The sequence below is a fragment of the Dasypus novemcinctus genome, chromosome 2, assembly GCF_030445035.2.
Source record: "Dasypus novemcinctus isolate mDasNov1 chromosome 2, mDasNov1.1.hap2, whole genome shotgun sequence".
Lineage (NCBI taxonomy): Eukaryota > Metazoa > Chordata > Mammalia > Cingulata > Dasypodidae > Dasypus > Dasypus novemcinctus.
This window is the reverse complement of record NC_080674.1, coordinates 128,981,336-129,000,073: the sequence shown is the minus strand read 5'-3', so window position 1 is coordinate 129,000,073 and position 18,738 is coordinate 128,981,336. Positions and strand designations below refer to the sequence as shown.

The window sequence follows — 18,738 nt, the reverse complement described above, 5'->3', positions numbered from 1 at the left end:
AAGAGTGGGATTTCTAAAATTATTTATGAAATGGAAATTTGCAAAGGCAAAGACTAATTCCATTTGATCATTATAAATTGAAGATTTTTTCTATCTTTTATATGTCCTTTTCTCCCTAAAAATGTGAAGTTATTAATAATTAATGTCTGCCAGAAATTCCTGGCAAGACTTTCTCTCTTTCTTTTAAGAACACATGGCTACTTTTTTATTTAAAACAGAAGGAGACAGTGGATATAGAGTTTATAATGTTAAATATGTCTTTAATTTGATTAATTTTTTTAAAAGCTTCAAATGTAGTGGGTAAATACATATAAATATATATATATTCAATGTCATTTCTGAGATGATTATTAGTATTGTTTCATAATGCTTTGCCAATTACCTTGATTTCTTTGGAACTTCTTGAAAATGTGCATTTAGGATGTAATAAAAACGTTTAAAGCCACATAACTTAGTGGGTCAATACAACGAGTGCATTGTACCACTATATTTATGTATTGTATAAGGTCGTGGGTTCAAAGGGCTACTCTTTTATGTTGGCTTTATTTACATGTGAAATTTTTTCCAAGTGATACAGGGAAATGGATACCATATGTTTCCCAGCTGTTTTGTCCTAACAGAAGCCATTAAGAACACTCTATGGAAATGAATTCTGTCTGAGTCTTACAAAAACACTTCATGCCACAGAATGGTCTAAAAACGAAGACACGACATCAACATTTAGGTTTGTTGTCCCTCCCCTTATTCGAACCTATGATTCATATTTAGACTGAAAGTTACATCTGTGCTTTCTAGTCTGGGTCATGACTGCTAAGAAAAAAAATTCCCACTCATGAAAAATGCATTATGTAACAGGCTTTCCTCAAGATGCTCCAATTTATTGCTATATCATACACTCATCTGAGAGGAAGGGCAATTTTATGTTGTACACAAAAGACAATACCCAATTAGTTTATTTCTCCTAAACTAGGCAAATGGGCATTTTATGTACAACTCAAGGGGAACAAGATATTAATGACTGGCAAGGTTTTCTCTTCCAATTTTATAAGTCTACCAAAAATTTCACTTAACTTTTGTTCTTCGCCAATGGTAAACTTTGCCTATAAATGGAAACAAACTTCAGACTAACTATGGTTACTACAAAGATTTTGAAGCTAAACTAGATTTCTGTAAATCAGGAATAAGTGCGTCACATGTTAACAAAAATTCAATCTCTGAAAAGTTTATCTGATATGAGCTCTGTGAGAACAGGATCTGTGTCTAATTTATTAATATCTATTTCTCAAAGCATCCAGCAAATTGCTTTACATAAGCAGGTTCTTAATGACATTTTGGATGAATGCATTCTTTTTTAATGTTTCAGTAAAGTAAACTTATCTGATATGCCTTTAACCTACCTGATTCTGTCACAACTTTTCTAAAATGGCCAGTAGATAAATGAAAATGTACTTGATAATGTTTATAGGACACAATCATCATCTTCCAATCTGGCTGGCATTCAGAATGCCTCTGAGCTCCAGAAAAGTATTTCCAATTGCCTGCTAACCATCCATATCCGGACATTTATTCAACAAGCCTTTACAGTAGGCCTCAGATGGGCAAGGATTTATGATAGACAGCATGTTCCAAACCAGGGGACTTACCCCTCTCCACTTGCCCACTTCCTCCCCTCTGCTTCTCCCCCCCAACATACACACACACATTCCACTCCCCCTTCCCCAAACCCATTCCTTGGCCTGCGGTCTTGGCCTGGACAGTCACATCAGCACTTATGCAGTCTCCCAGGCAATTCAGGTCCCAGGCATCCTTGACTGTTTCTTACCTTGACTCCTGTCTCACGTCCCTCAAGTACCACGTCCCGCTGTGGCCTCATCCTAATCTAGACCCCCTCTTCTCGTTCACTACACTGCCCGGACCACATAGGGAGGCTCTCCACAGCCCAGCAAGGTTCTCCCTGCTTCCCTTGCTCTCTCTTTCCAGTCCTGGGTTATCCCTCATCAGATAAGTCTGATTTGGTTACTTCTTAGCCCCAAAGCCTCAGGTGGCCTTGCACTGCCTAAAGCAATATGTCCCCACATATTTGATGCATATTCCTGCAGTATCTGAGATGACACTTGGGTACCACTTTAAATACCTCTGTTTTATAGAGTGAGAAAGCTATTCATCTTTCAGCTCTCTTTCTCCATCCTAATTAATTTAAGGAGTCTCAGTTTGGTGCCAGAATGAATATAACTCCTCTCCAAAATTTACCAATCTGCCTTTCTAACAATGTGAGACTACAGGCCTTGGGCTAAGACTTGCATAAGCAAAGATATACAAGAATGTTTAATTTAGTAATATTCTTTTAAACACAAATTATCTTGAATTCATTGGAAGGAACACTGAATTTCTATTTACAACAGTGACAAAGTTTCTTTAAAACCCATGTTTATAAGTGAGCTGTGTTAGAAAAATATATTAAGTAAAGAATAGTACAAGCAGTACACATAAAGAGAAAATAGGTAGTTCTTGGATATAACAAAGTTGCAGAAATGATAAATGTATTAACAAAGGTTTGGGAAAGCTCCTTGGTGCTGTGTTCCTCTGACTTTCCCAGGGAATACTTACTCTGTGCTTCTTAGTACCCTGAAAATACATGCACATACCCAGAATCGGGTATTTCTGAAGATCTGTTGCAAATATTCACTCGTGTCTATCTTACCTTCTCTTTGCCTATGAACTTACTTGTCTTTGTACCTAGTCCTCTGTGTAGCATAGGACCTAGAAGATACTGGGGCTCAATCTTGGAAGGAAGGAGGTAAAGTAGGTAGAAAGGAAAGAAGGAAGGAATATGCCAGACCGAAGATGCAAACTATAGTGAATAGTTAAATGAGTCTTTCCTAATAGGTCACTCATCACTTTTTAGGCACACTGTGCTATTTCAAAGATAGTTTTAGTAAGCTATTGAAGATTCTCAGTCATTTTCAAATTTAGAAGATGTGCTACCTTGTGCTATATATTTCCTGCAAACTACTAGGCTTTAGTTTCCTCATCTGTAAAATGAAGAGGTTAGACTATTTGACTGCTAAGACCTGATCCACTCCCTAAATTTCTATGACTATGGAATGTCTACAAATAACAGGGCTCTTTATTCTGAGTGACTCATTATGAAACACTATAATTCTTCTAGATCCATGGCTTTCACCAGATCATCATTAATTTATAATTATGAGGCTAAGCTGATTGCTGACACAGAATAACTCTTTGGCTCTTGGGCTTGATATATTATTATTTTCTTAGGAAGATAATGCACAGTTTGCTCTTGCAATGGTGGATCCAATTTTGAAGACTGAATGTCATTGCTGGCTCCCAAAATGCATTTTATTTTACTTCTAAATATGGAGCTATCTTTCCATATTAGAAAAGTAGTTTTAGACACCAAGAAGACAGAGAAAAGGGATACATCTTTAGGTTAAAATAGTGCTTCTCTGCCTTTTTTTTTTTTTTTTGGTCAAAAGTTAAATGAATTCTACTTTCCACAAGAAACAAAGTAGCCAGCTACAGCTATAGCTGCCTTAAAGTATACATAATATAGTACATTCCACATCTACAGCTATTGGAAAAGAAGGCACCTCTAAGGACATGCCTTCAAAGTCCTCTAATTTTGGTTCCATTTCCTTCTATTTTTTATGCCAAAGGGGGAGGGGCATTAATGAAAGACTTGGAGAATCAATGCTAGAATCACGTTTCAGGTTCCTTAATCCAAAGTAAACTGAAATCTATCGTGGAGCCATTTATTGCAAACACCTCAGACCCTGCAAGAAGTGATGACAGGTGGCTTACACTAGCTCATGACAACAGGAAGAAGGTTATGTAGTCCAAGGGAGGACTACTTGTGGGATGCTCTTCTGTACTGCCCTTGGAGACTAAAATGTAACCTGAGCCAAGAAAGAACTGCATTCACTCTGGGTTTGGAGAATTGTGTCACGCGCTTCATGTTGGGAAGAGCAAATGTGTGTGAGAAATGCATATTCCTGGAACATTCCACAGGGTAGGTTGTTCATCCTTTCATTGATACCGAGAGCACTTATTGACTGTATAGTGAGGACTAAAAGGGGTGCTACAGAGCACGTTATTATTATTATTAGAATGTCAGCCAATGAACTCTTCTCATTAAGATGTTAAACTACTATGGGAAAAGATACATTGACTTGGGTTCTATACTTCCTGACTTTAAGTGGCTACTGCTATCAAGCGGCCGTTGTCAAAAGTTTCAGGTTCATTATTTCAACCTCTGCCTAGAATTTTCGAGATCTAGTCACTAATGTTTTTTGCCCTTTCTGTACCCATTTCTTCATTCTGTGAAAACTATTTTAAATATTTAAGCTCTACTATCTTGGATAGAAAATATACTTCTTCACCAAAGAGGCATATCCTATTATGAAATCAGTCTCAATATTTTGACAACTTAAAACTTTGGGCCTCAAAAGTACAGTTTATATAAAATAGCAATTGGTGGGTCTGACGAAAATACATGGCTTCAGACTTATTCTGTCATCTAAAAAGTATGCTGACCTTCACTTTCACATTAGCAAAGCCTCTTGAGTGGATAATGTCTTGTAGTCAGTTCAGAATCATTTACCAGGTTTTTATTCTTTCTCTCCTCCTGTCTTGAGCTATAGAGATAAATACACATCGAGGAACAGTGAAAAGGTTCATTAAGCAGAGAAGTACATGAGAGAGGAGAGAGAGAAGACAGAGAGGGACGAGACTAAGGTGAGAGCCTGCAAGCAGCAAGCCTGGTGTGGTTTCTGACAGTGCAGGGACACACTTACCTATTTTAACTGAAGGTGGCGGTGTTTTACAGTTTTAATCTACAGGACAAAGAACACCGAGTTACAGCTCCTTGGCAAGGAACAGATGGAGCAGGCGGGTTGTGTGTGCGTGCATGCGCGGGTGTATGTGTGTGTTTGTAAAAATCCCTGCCCTTTACTTCTGATTATGGCATTATGTATCCATATTAGAAGACTAGCTTTAGACACAAAGAAAAAAAGGAAAAAGGGTTTGTCTTTAGGGTAAAAAAGTGTTCCCCTCTTGTTTACTGTTTAAAAAATTAGATGAATTCTATTATCCATGAGACACAAAGTGGTGGGTCTGTGAAACCTGGTATTATTTTGAGAATGACACTTAAGGCCTTGAGGGGAGAGAGATGGGGTGAGAATTAGCAGTGGCCTGCAGCCTGCTCGTCAGCTTGGCAGGCTCACAGTCCACCTACTAGGCTCCTGCCTCTGTCAGTGTTCTCAGTTCCAAGGCTGGAGAGTGAAAGGGCAGGTGCAGCTGTAACAAAGCAAAGTGGGAGGAACGCAGACAGTGGCTCTTGCCAGGATAAATGAATGGCAGAGCTACTGGGCCTCTGTCTTCAGATTAGTATAAATCTGTCTTCAGGTTAGTATGAATTTCACCTAGGTACTATTATAAACAATGACAAAACAGTTTTTAAGAAGAAATTTCTCAAAATGGTATTTCTAAATTGGAATTTTCCTAAAATTTCCTGCATTTAACACTTTAAAAAATTGCCAACACAATCTGTTTGTGTAAGGTTTTCTACATTTCTGAGTACAAGTGAGTATATGATCTCATTAGAGATTTTCACACAGCTTTGGAGGATTGATAAGCAGTTCTTATTTATTCTCACTTGAATGCTCATGGGAGTTTTAAGTGATGTGTAGAAAATTAAATAGCATGCTGGCTGCTCAACCAAATCCAAGGTTTCCTGACTCCAATTTTCCTTCCATAATACTGCAGGACCTGACTTATCAACATTCAAATTATTCCCCAAACACACAATTCACATTTTCTGTATTCAGGTCACATATAGGCAATAGAATCCTAGAAACCAGCAGCAAAATCTGGTCATATTCACCTCATATTTACTGTAACCTAAATCCCAAACTGTGCTCCATCTCTAGATTTTTTTTTTTTTTTAAGATTTATTTTATTTATTTAATACCCCCTTCCCCCGGTTGTCTGTTCTCTGTGTCTATTTGCTGCGTCTTGTTTCTTTGTCTGCTTCTGCTGTCGTCAGCGGCAGGGAAGTATGGGCGGCACCATTCCTGGGCAGGCTGCACTTTCTTTTGCGCTGGGCGGCTCTCCTTATGGGGTGCACTCCTTGCGCGCGGGGCTCCCCTACGCAGGGGACACCCCTATGTGGCGCGACACTCCTTGCGCGCATCAGCACTGCGCGTGGGCCAGCTCCACACGGGTCAAGGAGGTCCAGGGTTTGAACCGCGGACCTCCCATGTGGTAGACGGACGCCCTAACCACTGGGCCAAGTCCGTTTCCCCATCTCTAGATTTTGGTACCCATTTAATAAGATGCTTCTGTGAGGGAGCAAAGTTAGAAAAATGGCTTTAAATAATGACTTTCCTGAGAACAAGTTGAGTCAAAGAATTTTCCTACTCTGTTTATCTTTAGTGGCATTAGCCTAAATTTACTTTAGAGCCATCTTATAACTGAGAATCTGTTCTTCCAGCTTCCTATTTCTTCAAATGGTTACAGGTGGCAACCTATTTTTAATATAAGCAAGGGATTCTGGCATATAACAAAGCATGTGGGGTACCAGACAATAAAGCAAGTACACACATGAATAAGAAATTACAGGGAAAAGGATGTGGCTCACCCAATTGGGCTCCCATCTACCATATAGGAGGTCCAGGGTTCGATGCCCAGGGCCTCCTGATGAGGGCACGGTGGCCCATGTGGCAAGCTTACCCACACAGAGTGCCAGCCAACGTGGGAATGTGGCCCCACGCAGGAGTGCCACCCTGCATGGGAATGCTGCCTGTGCAGGAAAGCCACCCTGCACAGGAGTGCCGGCCAACATCAAGAGCTGGCGCAGCAAGATGATGCAACAAGAGACACAGAGGAGAGAAAATAAGAAGACATAGCAGAACAGGGAGCTGAGGTGGCACAAGAGAGTAATCGCTTCTCTCCTACTCTGGAAGGTCCCAGGATTGGTTCCCGGAGCCGCCTAATGAGAATACAAGCAGACACAGAAGATCGCACAGTGAATGGACACAGACAGCAGACAACGAGGGGAATGGGGCAGGGGGAGGAATAAATAAAAAATAAATCTTTGAAAAAAAAGAAGTTACAAAATGCAAAGTGCTGTGAAGGAAACGAGCAGGGTGTTGGAAGAGACTAGCTGAGGGAGCCTACTAAGTAGAACAGCTTGAGGTAGGCCTTATCAAGCAGGTGATCTAGGGAGGCCTCGGGAATGAGAAGTCAATTATGTGAGGATCTGGGTGAAAATACAAGAGAAAAACCAATTTGGGAAGATTTGGATAACAGAAACTACATTCATAAATGCCTAACGCAGGAAAGAATCTGGCAGGTTCTAGAGTAGTTCTGACAGCTAGAGCAGAGTAAGCCAGGGCGAAAGGCTGGAAGATGAAGTTGAGGGCAGGGGTGGGCGTGGGAGTGGGGAGTTGTCAGAGGCCATTCTTGGCCACAACAAAGAGTTTGGTTTTTATTTTAACCGAAATGGGGTATCAGTAGAGAGTTGTAAGAGAAGAGTGAGACAATCTGTTTTCTATTTAAAAATATATCCCAATGTCTACTCTGTGTGAAATAGATTATTGCTGGGATGGTGCAAGGATTTTCTGGGGTCGGAGAAAGGGAAAAGTTGAGGAGACCATTTAGTAGGCTCTTAATCCAGATGAAACATATTCATGGCCTGTGATGGATGGTAGCTGTTGAGATGGAGAGAAGTGAACAGATGGGTATATACTATGAACATGGAATACTCCACACCTGGTAAATGAATGGTGTGGAGTATAAGGGTGAGGGATATTTTTGGCTTCAGGAACTAAGTGGATGCTAGTACCATTTACAGACTCTGAGGAGGAACTTGTTGGAGCGGGGGATTCAAGCATTCCATTGTAGAATTCTATGAGATATCTAATGAAGATATTCAGTGGGTTGTCAAATAGGAGGTTAGAGAGTTGAAGAGAGTAGCAGCAGCATGCAGGTGATATTTGAAGCCATGAGAATGGATGGGGCGCCATTCTAGAGACATTTAGAGATTGAGAAGAGAGAGAGTCCTATTATTAATCCCACTTGAATACTTAATGGTCAAGCAAAGGAGGAGAAGTTAGCAAAGGAGACTAAAGAGAAGTCAGGGTTAGGAGAAAAATGAGGAGAGAGGTGGTAGCAGAAATCCAAGAAGTGGTTGTTTCTGGAAAGGAGTGGTCTACAGTCTCAGATAAGCCTAAGTGGTCAAGAACAATGAGAATATCAAAGAACCAATGCGTCTGAAAACATGGAAGTCATAGTGACTTTACCAAGAGAGGTGGAAGCCAGAATGGAGATGCTGAAGGGCAAATGGGAGGAAGAGACGTGGAAATGGGGTTCCTATAGCTCTTTAGAGACGCCTGGCTCTAAATGGGGGCAGAGAAACAAGGTGGGAGGTGCTCAAGGGGGTTGTTTGTGTTTTAAGATGCGAGATTAGAGAATGGTTTTATGATAAGGGTATGACTCCATAGAAAGGGAGAGATGCAGATGAAAGAGGAGACAAAGGATAAGGACATTAAACCGAAATGAAGAGAAACAAAGTATCAGCTGTCCCATATATAATTTATGATACAAAACCCAAAGCAGCAAGGTTTCTTTTCACCTCTTCAAGTATTCATTCATTCATCCACCTATCAATCCCTCAGATATGAATTCTAAATGCATTTGCCAGTTACATTGTCAGGCACTAAACATAATAAACAAAATCACTCAAATGAGTTTTAGTCTACTAGAGAAAATAGATACTGAACTAATATGACATTATCAATATATATAAATATTTTAACTCTGATATTTAAAGAGGAGGAAATGCGTATGGTGTATACAGTGTAAAATGCTGATATAATCTAGGACTGCACTGTCCGATCCACAGCCACTGGCCATGTGTGGCTGTTGGGCATTTGAAATGTAGCTTGTGCTACATGTAGATAGAGCCCATTTAAGATTGGGAGACAAAAAGGAAAAGGACCTATGTGAGGAAGAAGTGGGGTGCTGTCAGAGATCACATGAAGCTCCAAAACAAACAAACCTCTCCCCAACACCCAAACACACTAATACTTTTGTTGTGGATTGGGAAGATGGGGCAGAGAAAACCACTTGTCCCCTATCACAGGATCCAGGCTCCCCAAGAAGCAAGTCTCAATGAGACCACACAAGGTGAAAGGCACTTGGCTTCTCTCTCGCTGTTTCTTTGCCCCTATGCTTGAGTTCTTTTCCTTTCTGCCCAAATTACACTTATCTCTCTGTACTTCAGGTGTCTCTTCCTTATTGTAGTTTCCCTAGAATTCATTTCTACTGAGAGGAGATTTTTCTATCAGTATCGAGGGTGGGAGCGATGCATCTTACAATCCAGTAAAAAGAAACTAAAACCTGGGAGAAGAGATTGTGAGAATCTTTCCCTAAGTTCTCTCTCCCTTTAATGCTATCTTGTCCCTGACTTTATGCCACAGGGTTATTAACCTTTTATAAAATTATGGAGATGTGGTACTCCTATCTATGGTTAAACAAAGGGAAGAAATGATCAAGTAAATAGAGGGGTAAATATGCAATGTATTTAAATGCTATTTCTTTCAGCTCCTTTCATTATTTTTGACACCATCAGAGTTTTTTCAACTTTTCTATTATCACCTGCCCCCCATCTTTTTCCCCATATTGATTATATTCTTTTCTCTCAGAAATGAAGAAAAGTGTTAATGGATTAAAGGTGGAGATGATCATTCCCTTTAGACAGAGGGGCAACTCTTCTTTGAGGAGTAAGTTCTGTGGTTCATTCAAATTGATGGCCATTCACATTCTGTAGTGACTGAAAAAAGCTGCATACAAAATTATCCCCATATTGTGATTACAACTAAACAAGAAAATAGTCCTTGGGGGAAGTACTGTAGAAATAAATATAGTAATTTTGTTTTGTGGCAGAATTCATTGCAGTTTTTACTTTCCAATTTTTAAAATGGATTATATTACCTTTATAATTAAAATTATAATTTTGTTAAAAACTAAAATTGTTTCCTTTATTTGACTAACATTCCCATCTATTTACTGTTTCTAAATTTTCACTGGAGTTAAATAAAGATTATTGTCATTAATGTTAGATTCGTTGCTGAAACAGGTTGAAATGTTCATTTTCTTGATTGAGATCTTAGAAAATGTGTTTCTCTATTCTTTGGAGCCCAGTTTATATTACATCATGTGAAATGGATTAGTCAGCAGCCTCTTCAGTTTAAACTGTCATACCAACCTTCTCCTTCATGCTTTTAGCATTTAACCTTAACAAAAATTGAAAACAGGAGGTTTCTATATTTAGAATACAGCTACATGACAGCAGTGTCTAGAGGAGAAATTTCATGACAATTTATTATTTTTGGTGCTGCCTGAAATCCTTAAAAATCTTAGGAGACATTTTATTTTTATAGTTTTGGGGTTTGTCACATAAGTTGTAAGCACAGGGCCTAAAAATATAGCAATTACGCATTGCTTTTAAATATACATCCAAAATGACCTTTCTCAGATACCAAGCTAAAAAAAGGTATGGTTTTCCTTCACCTACTGCATATGAGTAATATTTTATATATTTAGGTATTCAAATTATTTCATAACCTATTCCCAAACACATCACAGGGTCATTTATTACTGTTATATAACTGAATTTTTAAACCTCAGTGCATCTAAGTTCTCAGATGCAAAGCTGCATTAGTATTTATCTGCCTTCTTTCATAAGAAAACTATAGAATGAACTTAGCAGATATGTCTTTTAAAAGAATCACAAAACATTTAAAGCACTGTGAATTAAAACAAATGTGTATTTGAATGTCCAATTAATTTTAAAAAGCTCAAAATCAATGAAATTGAATATACCTTGATTTGAATACCATATGTCTACATAACTTATTTTTAGTTCACATTTGGAGAAAACCACAGAGAAGAGTTAACATTCACTGGCTTGTGCTGTCCCCCTTTCAGGGATTAAACAGAATACATGCACATGTTTCACAAATAACTTTCTCTTTTAGGTGCATCTATTTCATAGCTAACTTCCTTATTTTCTCATTATTGCCCCACACTAGTAGCCACACATGGTTGGTTCCTTAGACTAAATTTACTCCTTGATTAGTCCAGCTTCATAGTTGTTTTAGAAATAGCAAAGCTGGTTTCAAATCCACTTGTTAGTGCCAGGACCTTGGGCAAATTCACCCTCTATGAGCCTCACTTTCCTTAGCAGTAAAACGGGCATAAAAATGGCCCTTACTCAGAGAATTATTCTGAAAATAAATAAGCGATTTACAGAGGACCTGTCATAATGCCTGGTACACTAAACACTCAAGAAAAAAACTTAGAAAACTCAAACCAAGTGCAGGTAAAGTTTGTTCTCAGGCTTTGAACTCCTAGTTCTTTACGTCCCTCCCACCTACACTGTACTTGTAATACGGCCAATGCCCTCACACTCCCTTCCTTTCAAAAGTTCTTTTTTCACAAAAATTTTTGAAACCTAGTCATATTATAAGGTAAAGGATGGAGAACAGTTTAAGAGATTATTTCTGTCAGGAGGAAATACAGATTTCAAGGGGGATCAAAGCCTTTGGCTAAAGGGAGCATCAGTGAGCTAGTGAAAGCCCTGACAACAGTCTGCCATTTGCCATTCTTGGGGTTCATCAAGAAGCTGGCCCAGGACACAGGGAGGAAGTGCGGTGACCCCTGGGCTCTATGTCCTCAAGGAGGGATTACATGGGTTACACAAGCAGGGCCCATTTTACACTCCTGCTCCTCTCAGAACTCGTGGAAAGCAAGCAGAAAGGACAGGCGACAGTCTTTGTAGCCCACCTGGGAAGGTAGGAAAGGTAGGTGGTAAACCCTGGGAGCTGTTCTGCGGGGTTGACCATAGTGCATCTCAGAAGAGAGCAAGAAGAGTAAACGACACTCTTAAACGGAGAGGAATTTCAACCTGGGGAAAACAAGACCAAGAGTGACTGCTACCGCCAAACACTTAGGGACACTCTTGCTGAGGAGGGACAGTACTACTTCTCTATGGTTCCAAAGGAAAATCAGGATCCATGAGTGGGAATTCGAGGGACGCTGATTTTGTCTGAACAAAAAATTCACCTCTATGGATGGGCTGCCTCATTGAGACAGTGAGTTCTCTGTCAGAGAGAGATGATCTCTTGACATGATCAAGAACAGGCTAGACAAAAACCCACAGTGGGATGACAACGATTGCCTTCAGAGCTCTCACGGGCATTGAACTATGTGGCATTTTCTTTTCTTTCTTAAAAATTTTTAAAAACTTTTCATTTGTAAATAAGTATATAAATAGTTGCAAAAATAAGAATAGTACAAAGAACACCAATGCCCGTATACCCTTTACCCATATTCATTCATTATCCACATTTCACCCATTTTTATTTTATTATTTGCATTTCCTCATTTTCTCTCTTGCTTTCTTACAAGACTGTTAAGGTCCTTCTCTTATTGAGAGTTGTGATTCTACATGCTTCTTTCCAGGTAAAAAGATTTTAGGGAAATTGGAATACTGCTGACAGTTCACTTCACTGCACTTGGCATAAAATCTGAACTCCTTATGAGGACTGTCAGGGCCCTGTGGGCTCTGGCCCTGCCCCGCTCCCGGAGTGCATCTCCTACCTCTGCTCTCTTGGGTCACTGTGCTGCAGCTACACTGGTTTTCGTTTTCTTCTCACACATGGCAAGCTCATTCTTGGCTCAGGGTTTTTCGCACTGGCTGGTTCCTTTGCTTGGGACCTTCTAATCACCCTCAACTCCCACAAGTTGCTCGAACACATTACCTCATTTCTCCACTTATCACTATCTGAAATGAACTCACTTATTTACTTGTTTGCTTGCTTTGTTACCCTACTAGAATGAATGCTCTATGGGAACAGGGCAGGGACCTAGTGGGTCTTATTCTATACCATGTCCTCACTGCCTGACACAGAGACCCTAACAAATATTTGTTGAATGAATAAATAAATGAACCAATGGGCCCAAAAACATCTGGTCAAAGATTTTTAATAAAAGAATGGTTGTTAACATTTAACAACCTCCACAAAATACAAAGTCCATAATATATTCTAGAAATAATGAGAAAATACTTTATTTGGCAGGGTATATTCTAAGTGACAAAGGTGTGGAGAAAAGTTTGGAAAAACTTGGATGGTGGCCCATCCAAAATAAGATGTTTGAAAAGATTACCATGCAGATGAAAATTTGCAAGCATTTATGGAACAAACTCCTCCTAAGTGGCTGGTGCAAGAAAGGCAGGGGGTTTTATTTCTACATCTCTAGATGTAGAGAACTGACTGAAAATGCCTTGGTTCTTTGGGGAACTGGCTCTGAAAAGTTTACCATGTCGAGATTTCTTTTAAAAGAGCCCACAGTATGCCTACAGCAATAGTGTAGAGAGGTGTTTTTTTTTTCCCCAATGTATTCCTTATTCTAGAATCATTCTTGCTCTATCAGAAAGAGGCTTACCAGACTCCCAATGGTCCATCAAATTGGAGGTCTATGAGCTATTATTCCATAAGGCCTGAGTCTTTCCCTCATACATACATTTCCTGTCAGGTCTAACTATTGCTGATTACCTTAAGCTATGGCTATTTGCTCTAGGCGAAGTTTAACAGTGTCTGAACTGGAAACTTGCTTCCTCCTAACACTACCTATTGTTGAATGGGCTAAAAGCCACAAGACCTGGAGACAAGTAAATGAACCAGCAAGCAGGAAACACTATTTTTAAAAGCTTCTGTTTATCCACTTAACTCAGTAAGAAAGAGTAGCTACTTAACAAAGAAAAAAATTCACTTCTAAATCAATGAGGGAAACACTGATTTTAGACATTTTAAAAGGATAATATACTAAAATTAAATTATTGCCACTAAGTCCAGCTATTTGAGAGGTAGTATATGTAAGAGGACTGACTCTAGAGGCAAACTTCCTGGATTTTGAATTCAAACTCTGTAACTTAATATGCTGTGTGACACAGGGCAGGATATTTAACTACTCTGTTCTGTGCATCAGTTTGCTCATCTATAACATGAAGATCATAATAGTAAGTAGCTCACAGGATTTTAGAATTAATTGGGTCAATTATATAAATGTACTTAAAACAGTATCTAGCATGTTAAGAACTGCTGAAGTGTTTATTACTATTATTTTCTCTCACTTACCACCTCTACTTAAAGAAATAACAAAACCTCATATTTGCAAAGACCTTTCAGACACATCATCTAATTTTAATCCTAACAACAACCTGGTGACTTGACAGAACAGATTTCTTTTTTATTTTACAGATGATTAGTCACAGTTTCAAAGTCGTTTGGATGAAAAATGGCTACACCCTAACTGGAATCCAGGTCCTTTGACTCTGACACCCGGGGCCTCTTCACTGAGCCTCTGTTTTGGTCACAGACATAGGCTCAACTTGGAAACTGGAATGACTTTTAAGGAGACACATCTTTACGAGCCTCACAGCAAAAGCCTATGTGAAACCGTATAGAAACCCTACAGAAACTAGAGTGTTTTTCAAATAAAAATAGAAGGTAAGTTGAGACTTCTATTTGAACTAATCCTAACACTGAAGTATTACTTTCACTCACAAAAAAACAGAGATAAACTTGCCTATAAAGACTATTTTTCCCATCTCATCTAAAGCAAAATGTCAAAAGAAAACAAATAGCAGGGGGAAAAAGTAAATGAGCTCTGTAAAGGTCTTTTCATTTAGAAAGACCTAGAATTCTAGTAGCTGTATAGGTAAGGCACATCTATTTAATTTTAAATATGATACAAATAATTTGACAATTATCTTAAGCCTTCTATCATCCATGATTCTCAGGATTCTGGTCACTATCTGAGGATGTTCAGCTTTGGCAAGGTTAATGGTGATGCTAAAGTAATTATTTGGAAAAAATAAACATAATTTCCTAGTTTAATACCATGGTATCATTCCCATCAATATCCTTTTTTATTTTTGCCAGTCACAGAGAGAAAAGCAGAGAGGCTTAATTTGATTTACAGAGGGAAAAACAACTCTGAATGTATTTTTTTTGTTTTTTTTTTTGTCAGAGAGGGGGTAGGGGTGCAAGGAGAAAAGGTCAACCAGCTGGTTTTCATCTATATGCCATAATTCTCTGTTTGGTTTACACTATTAAACTCCAAAGCTTTGCTTTAATCTTAACTGTTACAGTATGCCTTATTACAGATTCTATCATGTCGCATCCCTGATAGAGTTTCAGACTTTGGCAAAGTACCATCCCCCAAGCTGGTCCTTGCCATATGGGTAATAAATGCAGCCAACATTTTTTCATTGGCGCCTGCATCATTATGTTTTGTCACCAATGGTTTCTCGGGTTTTCCGTAAATTGCTGCATATACTGTGGTTTGGAGCTGCCGAGATGCTCTCCTGCATTTATTTGTATACAGCCGAGTCCTCATTAGGGCCTCCCAGTCCTGTTATCCTTTGGTGGATAACCTAACATCTGTTTGTTGGAGGCGGTTCCAGGGGTGGGTGGGTGAGCAGAGAAGCCACAAAGGGAAAAGAAAACAGCAGAAGCAACCAGCGTGAGGACAAACAGCTTCCAGGAGTCCTTACACTTTAAATCATGCTAAAATGGAAAGGCAAGGAGTGAAACCTACCTGCTCTGTCTTCGTTTTGCGAATCACATCTTCGGCACAGTTCTGGGATGGTCTTGAGTGAAGTGACTGAATACTGAAGGGGAAGCCAGAGGAGAAAGGGTATAAAATGAGCGTTTCAAATGAGATTGTTACATTCACTCAAATTGTCCAGACAATCAAAACACAAGCTGAAACACTTCAGGACAACATGTATATCCAGAAAGCTTATGACTTTACCTTAAATGGACTACTTGGTTATTGGGCAGCAGCACAAGTTCTACCCACAAGCATCTAAGCAGATGCAGATTAAAAAGAGGGTTTGGGAAGCTATTCTTGAACAAACAAGGTGGAGTATGGTCATCAGACATTCTATCTCCTTTCACTTCTGCTATATGTGGAAGACAGAAGAATTGTCTGATCCTGAGAGTTCCCAGAAGATGGTGATAATATGGTGATAATATTTGCATTCAGAAGCTAAGTCATTCTATGTTTAAAAAGCCAAATGGAGGAGCAATCAGCTTCCTGAAATATCAGGGGCAGTCAAGAGATCTGTGCCTATGCTGATTGGACTTTGCCAAAGTCCGCAGTGTAGCCACTTGCCACCCATCTACAATCTTTATGGGAAACACCAAGGTAATGTAAAAAGCAAAATGAACATGGTTCAGATTGAAAGTTGATCTGTTTCACATCTAGATTATTCTGAAATGAAAGAAACCACCTTCCAGGCTCAGTCCCAACACCAACTCAGGATAACAAATTATGACATCAGGGGGCATAAAATCAGAGGAGCTTAAACAAATGTAAAATCGATAGCTTTGATTTATGGGGACTATGTTTGATGCCAATTGACTTTTCCTTAGGGGAGGATTTTTTAAACAAAATAAATAAGACGAACTCTTTAACCAAAGGCCAAGCCAGGGAGTATCTTCAATCACAGTCATATTTTAATTCATGAAATACAGCTTCCTAAAAATAGTTCGTACCTCTAAGACCAATGTTCTTATGTAAGGAATATGTGTCTGAATTACTTCACTGTTACATAATTTTGAGCAGTTGAGAAAAACATTTAATCTAAAAGAGAAATGATCAGGGAAACTCATTAGGATTGTTCTAGCATTACAAGTGAGTAATGTGTAATTAGGATTTTTCAATAAGAAGAGTACGTCTGTTGGCTTGATGTTGACAGATGAAGCTAAACATCTACATTGAGACCCACCAGAGCTTCCCACATGCTATCAGATTAGCAAGACAGAGGGAGGTATGGTTGTAGCTCTTGTCAGTTTGCCAATTGCATGTCACAAACTAATTAAATTTCAAGTACTTCCAAGTGAAAAATGAAATCTCAAGTGACCAATTAGAGAAGTTTCTCTTACCTGTCTGATGCAATAGCATCCTGTTTCTGTTGACCATTCCTTAGAGACTACAGGTGTGTGAGCAAATCCACTCACATTCTTGCAGGGAGGGATGCACTTAAACCCAAAATAGTTTCTTTCCTGATATGATATGTTCCCAGGTGGACAGGGTTAACACAGGTATAGAAGGCATTTTCCTTCTTGTTGTTAATAAGGTACTGATGTTTCTGGCCAAGTGCAAGCTCTCTAGGGAATCCTGGTAGCTTCCTGAGACCAGCTGGTACAGGTTAAATAATTACATAGTCTGTAATTCAATTAAAATTGGATTTTTGTTTTCAGTTGCCATGTGTCCCATAAAGCACCTTTTAGAGAGTCTCACACTCCCCCCACCCCCTTTTTTTCTTTTCTTCCAAGGAAAAATTTTGGAGAAAGAAAATGTAAGATTGATTCTGTTTATAGTTAATGATAAACTCAGTAAGGTTTGCTCACTAGCTTAATGATATATATTTGATAAAATTGGGTGAGCATTCTCTAGGCATATGCATTTTAACATCCACCTCCCACCCCTAAGTCAGGTATGTCAGAATCTCTACTGATTTATTGGCTGTGTAGCTTTAACTCCTTCTATGTGACCTTAAAGCCCCATAGTGTGCAGTATGCTTTAATTTGATGAGGTTTAAAATTGAACAGCACAGGCTGGTGTGGGGTCTAAGTCACAGCCAGGGACTCATCTAGCTTAGCCCCACCCACTGCCCTAACCTACTTCCCACATGGGTTTGCTGCTCTCCACCCATGGTCACATAGGAAAGCACTCTTTTGAGGACATATATTCTAATTTTGGGGGAATAATGAACTTGAAGAAAAAGCCATGTGCTGCTCATGTTATGGAAATAAAACTTATAGAAATCTAAGAAAAGTAGGGTGTATAGCCAAAAAATTGAAGCTTTGGATAATTTAAGAAAGGTGACAGAATGGTGAATTCACAGTGACTCCAATCTACACTATGAACAAATCCATCATTCTTTAGAAAGACAAGAAAAAAGCAATTTGTGGATTTGTTGCAGTAAAACACTGCTCCTTGGATGGAAGCTAAAGCGTAAGGGAATGCCACATAAGTGTGATGTGTGGTGATGCCCAGGAAACACAGAAACACAGAATTCACACAGCTACCAGGCAAGAACATTTTCATATTTGCAAATCTGAGAATTAACAAATGACCTGGGAAGTCTCTCTTACAAGAGTACATTGTTATACCATCTGGGAGCTGAAAAGGAAGGTTTCCTAGGCCTTCATCCTAGTTCCCTGAACAGATGGCTTTTTATAAGGAGAGGTCAGATCATGTCAGATGGTCAGATCTGCAGTCACTTCATTCTCAGACAATGCCTGCTCCCAGGGCAGTGACTACTATCACTTTGGCCCATCAGAACCAAAACTTAATGCATCTTCGCCCTCCCCGCAAGCTTTTTATTCTGTTCCCTTGGTTCATATTATTCTTGGGTGATCAGCAAGAAGAGGAGACTTGCAGTTGATTGAGAAGCATAATGTTCCTATTTCTATGTTGCTCTACTTTATTTCTTTTCTAAAAATCTTCCAAAGGTTATTCTCTGCAGAACTTTTTTTTTTTTTGTAGCTATCATGGCTGGGGATTGAACCTGGGACCACATATGTGGGAAGTCAGTTCTCAATCACTGAGCTACTACACTGGCTCCCAGAATTAGCA

General features: G+C 39.2%; 1 protein-coding gene across 22 annotated transcripts in view; it reads right to left on the bottom strand.

The window, feature by feature from the left end:
• The window catches only part of SNCAIP (synuclein alpha interacting protein), a 157,180-nt gene that overhangs the window by 43,493 nt on the left and 94,949 nt on the right, over nucleotides 1-18,738 (bottom strand). For all 22 annotated transcript variants that reach the window (XM_004477687.5, XM_058277697.1, XM_058277801.1 and 19 more), the window contains one exon: nucleotides 15,688-15,760. In XM_004477687.5, coding sequence (XP_004477744.1) covers nucleotides 15,688-15,760 — 73 coding nt within the window. The remainder of the gene's footprint in view (nucleotides 1-15,687; nucleotides 15,761-18,738) is intronic.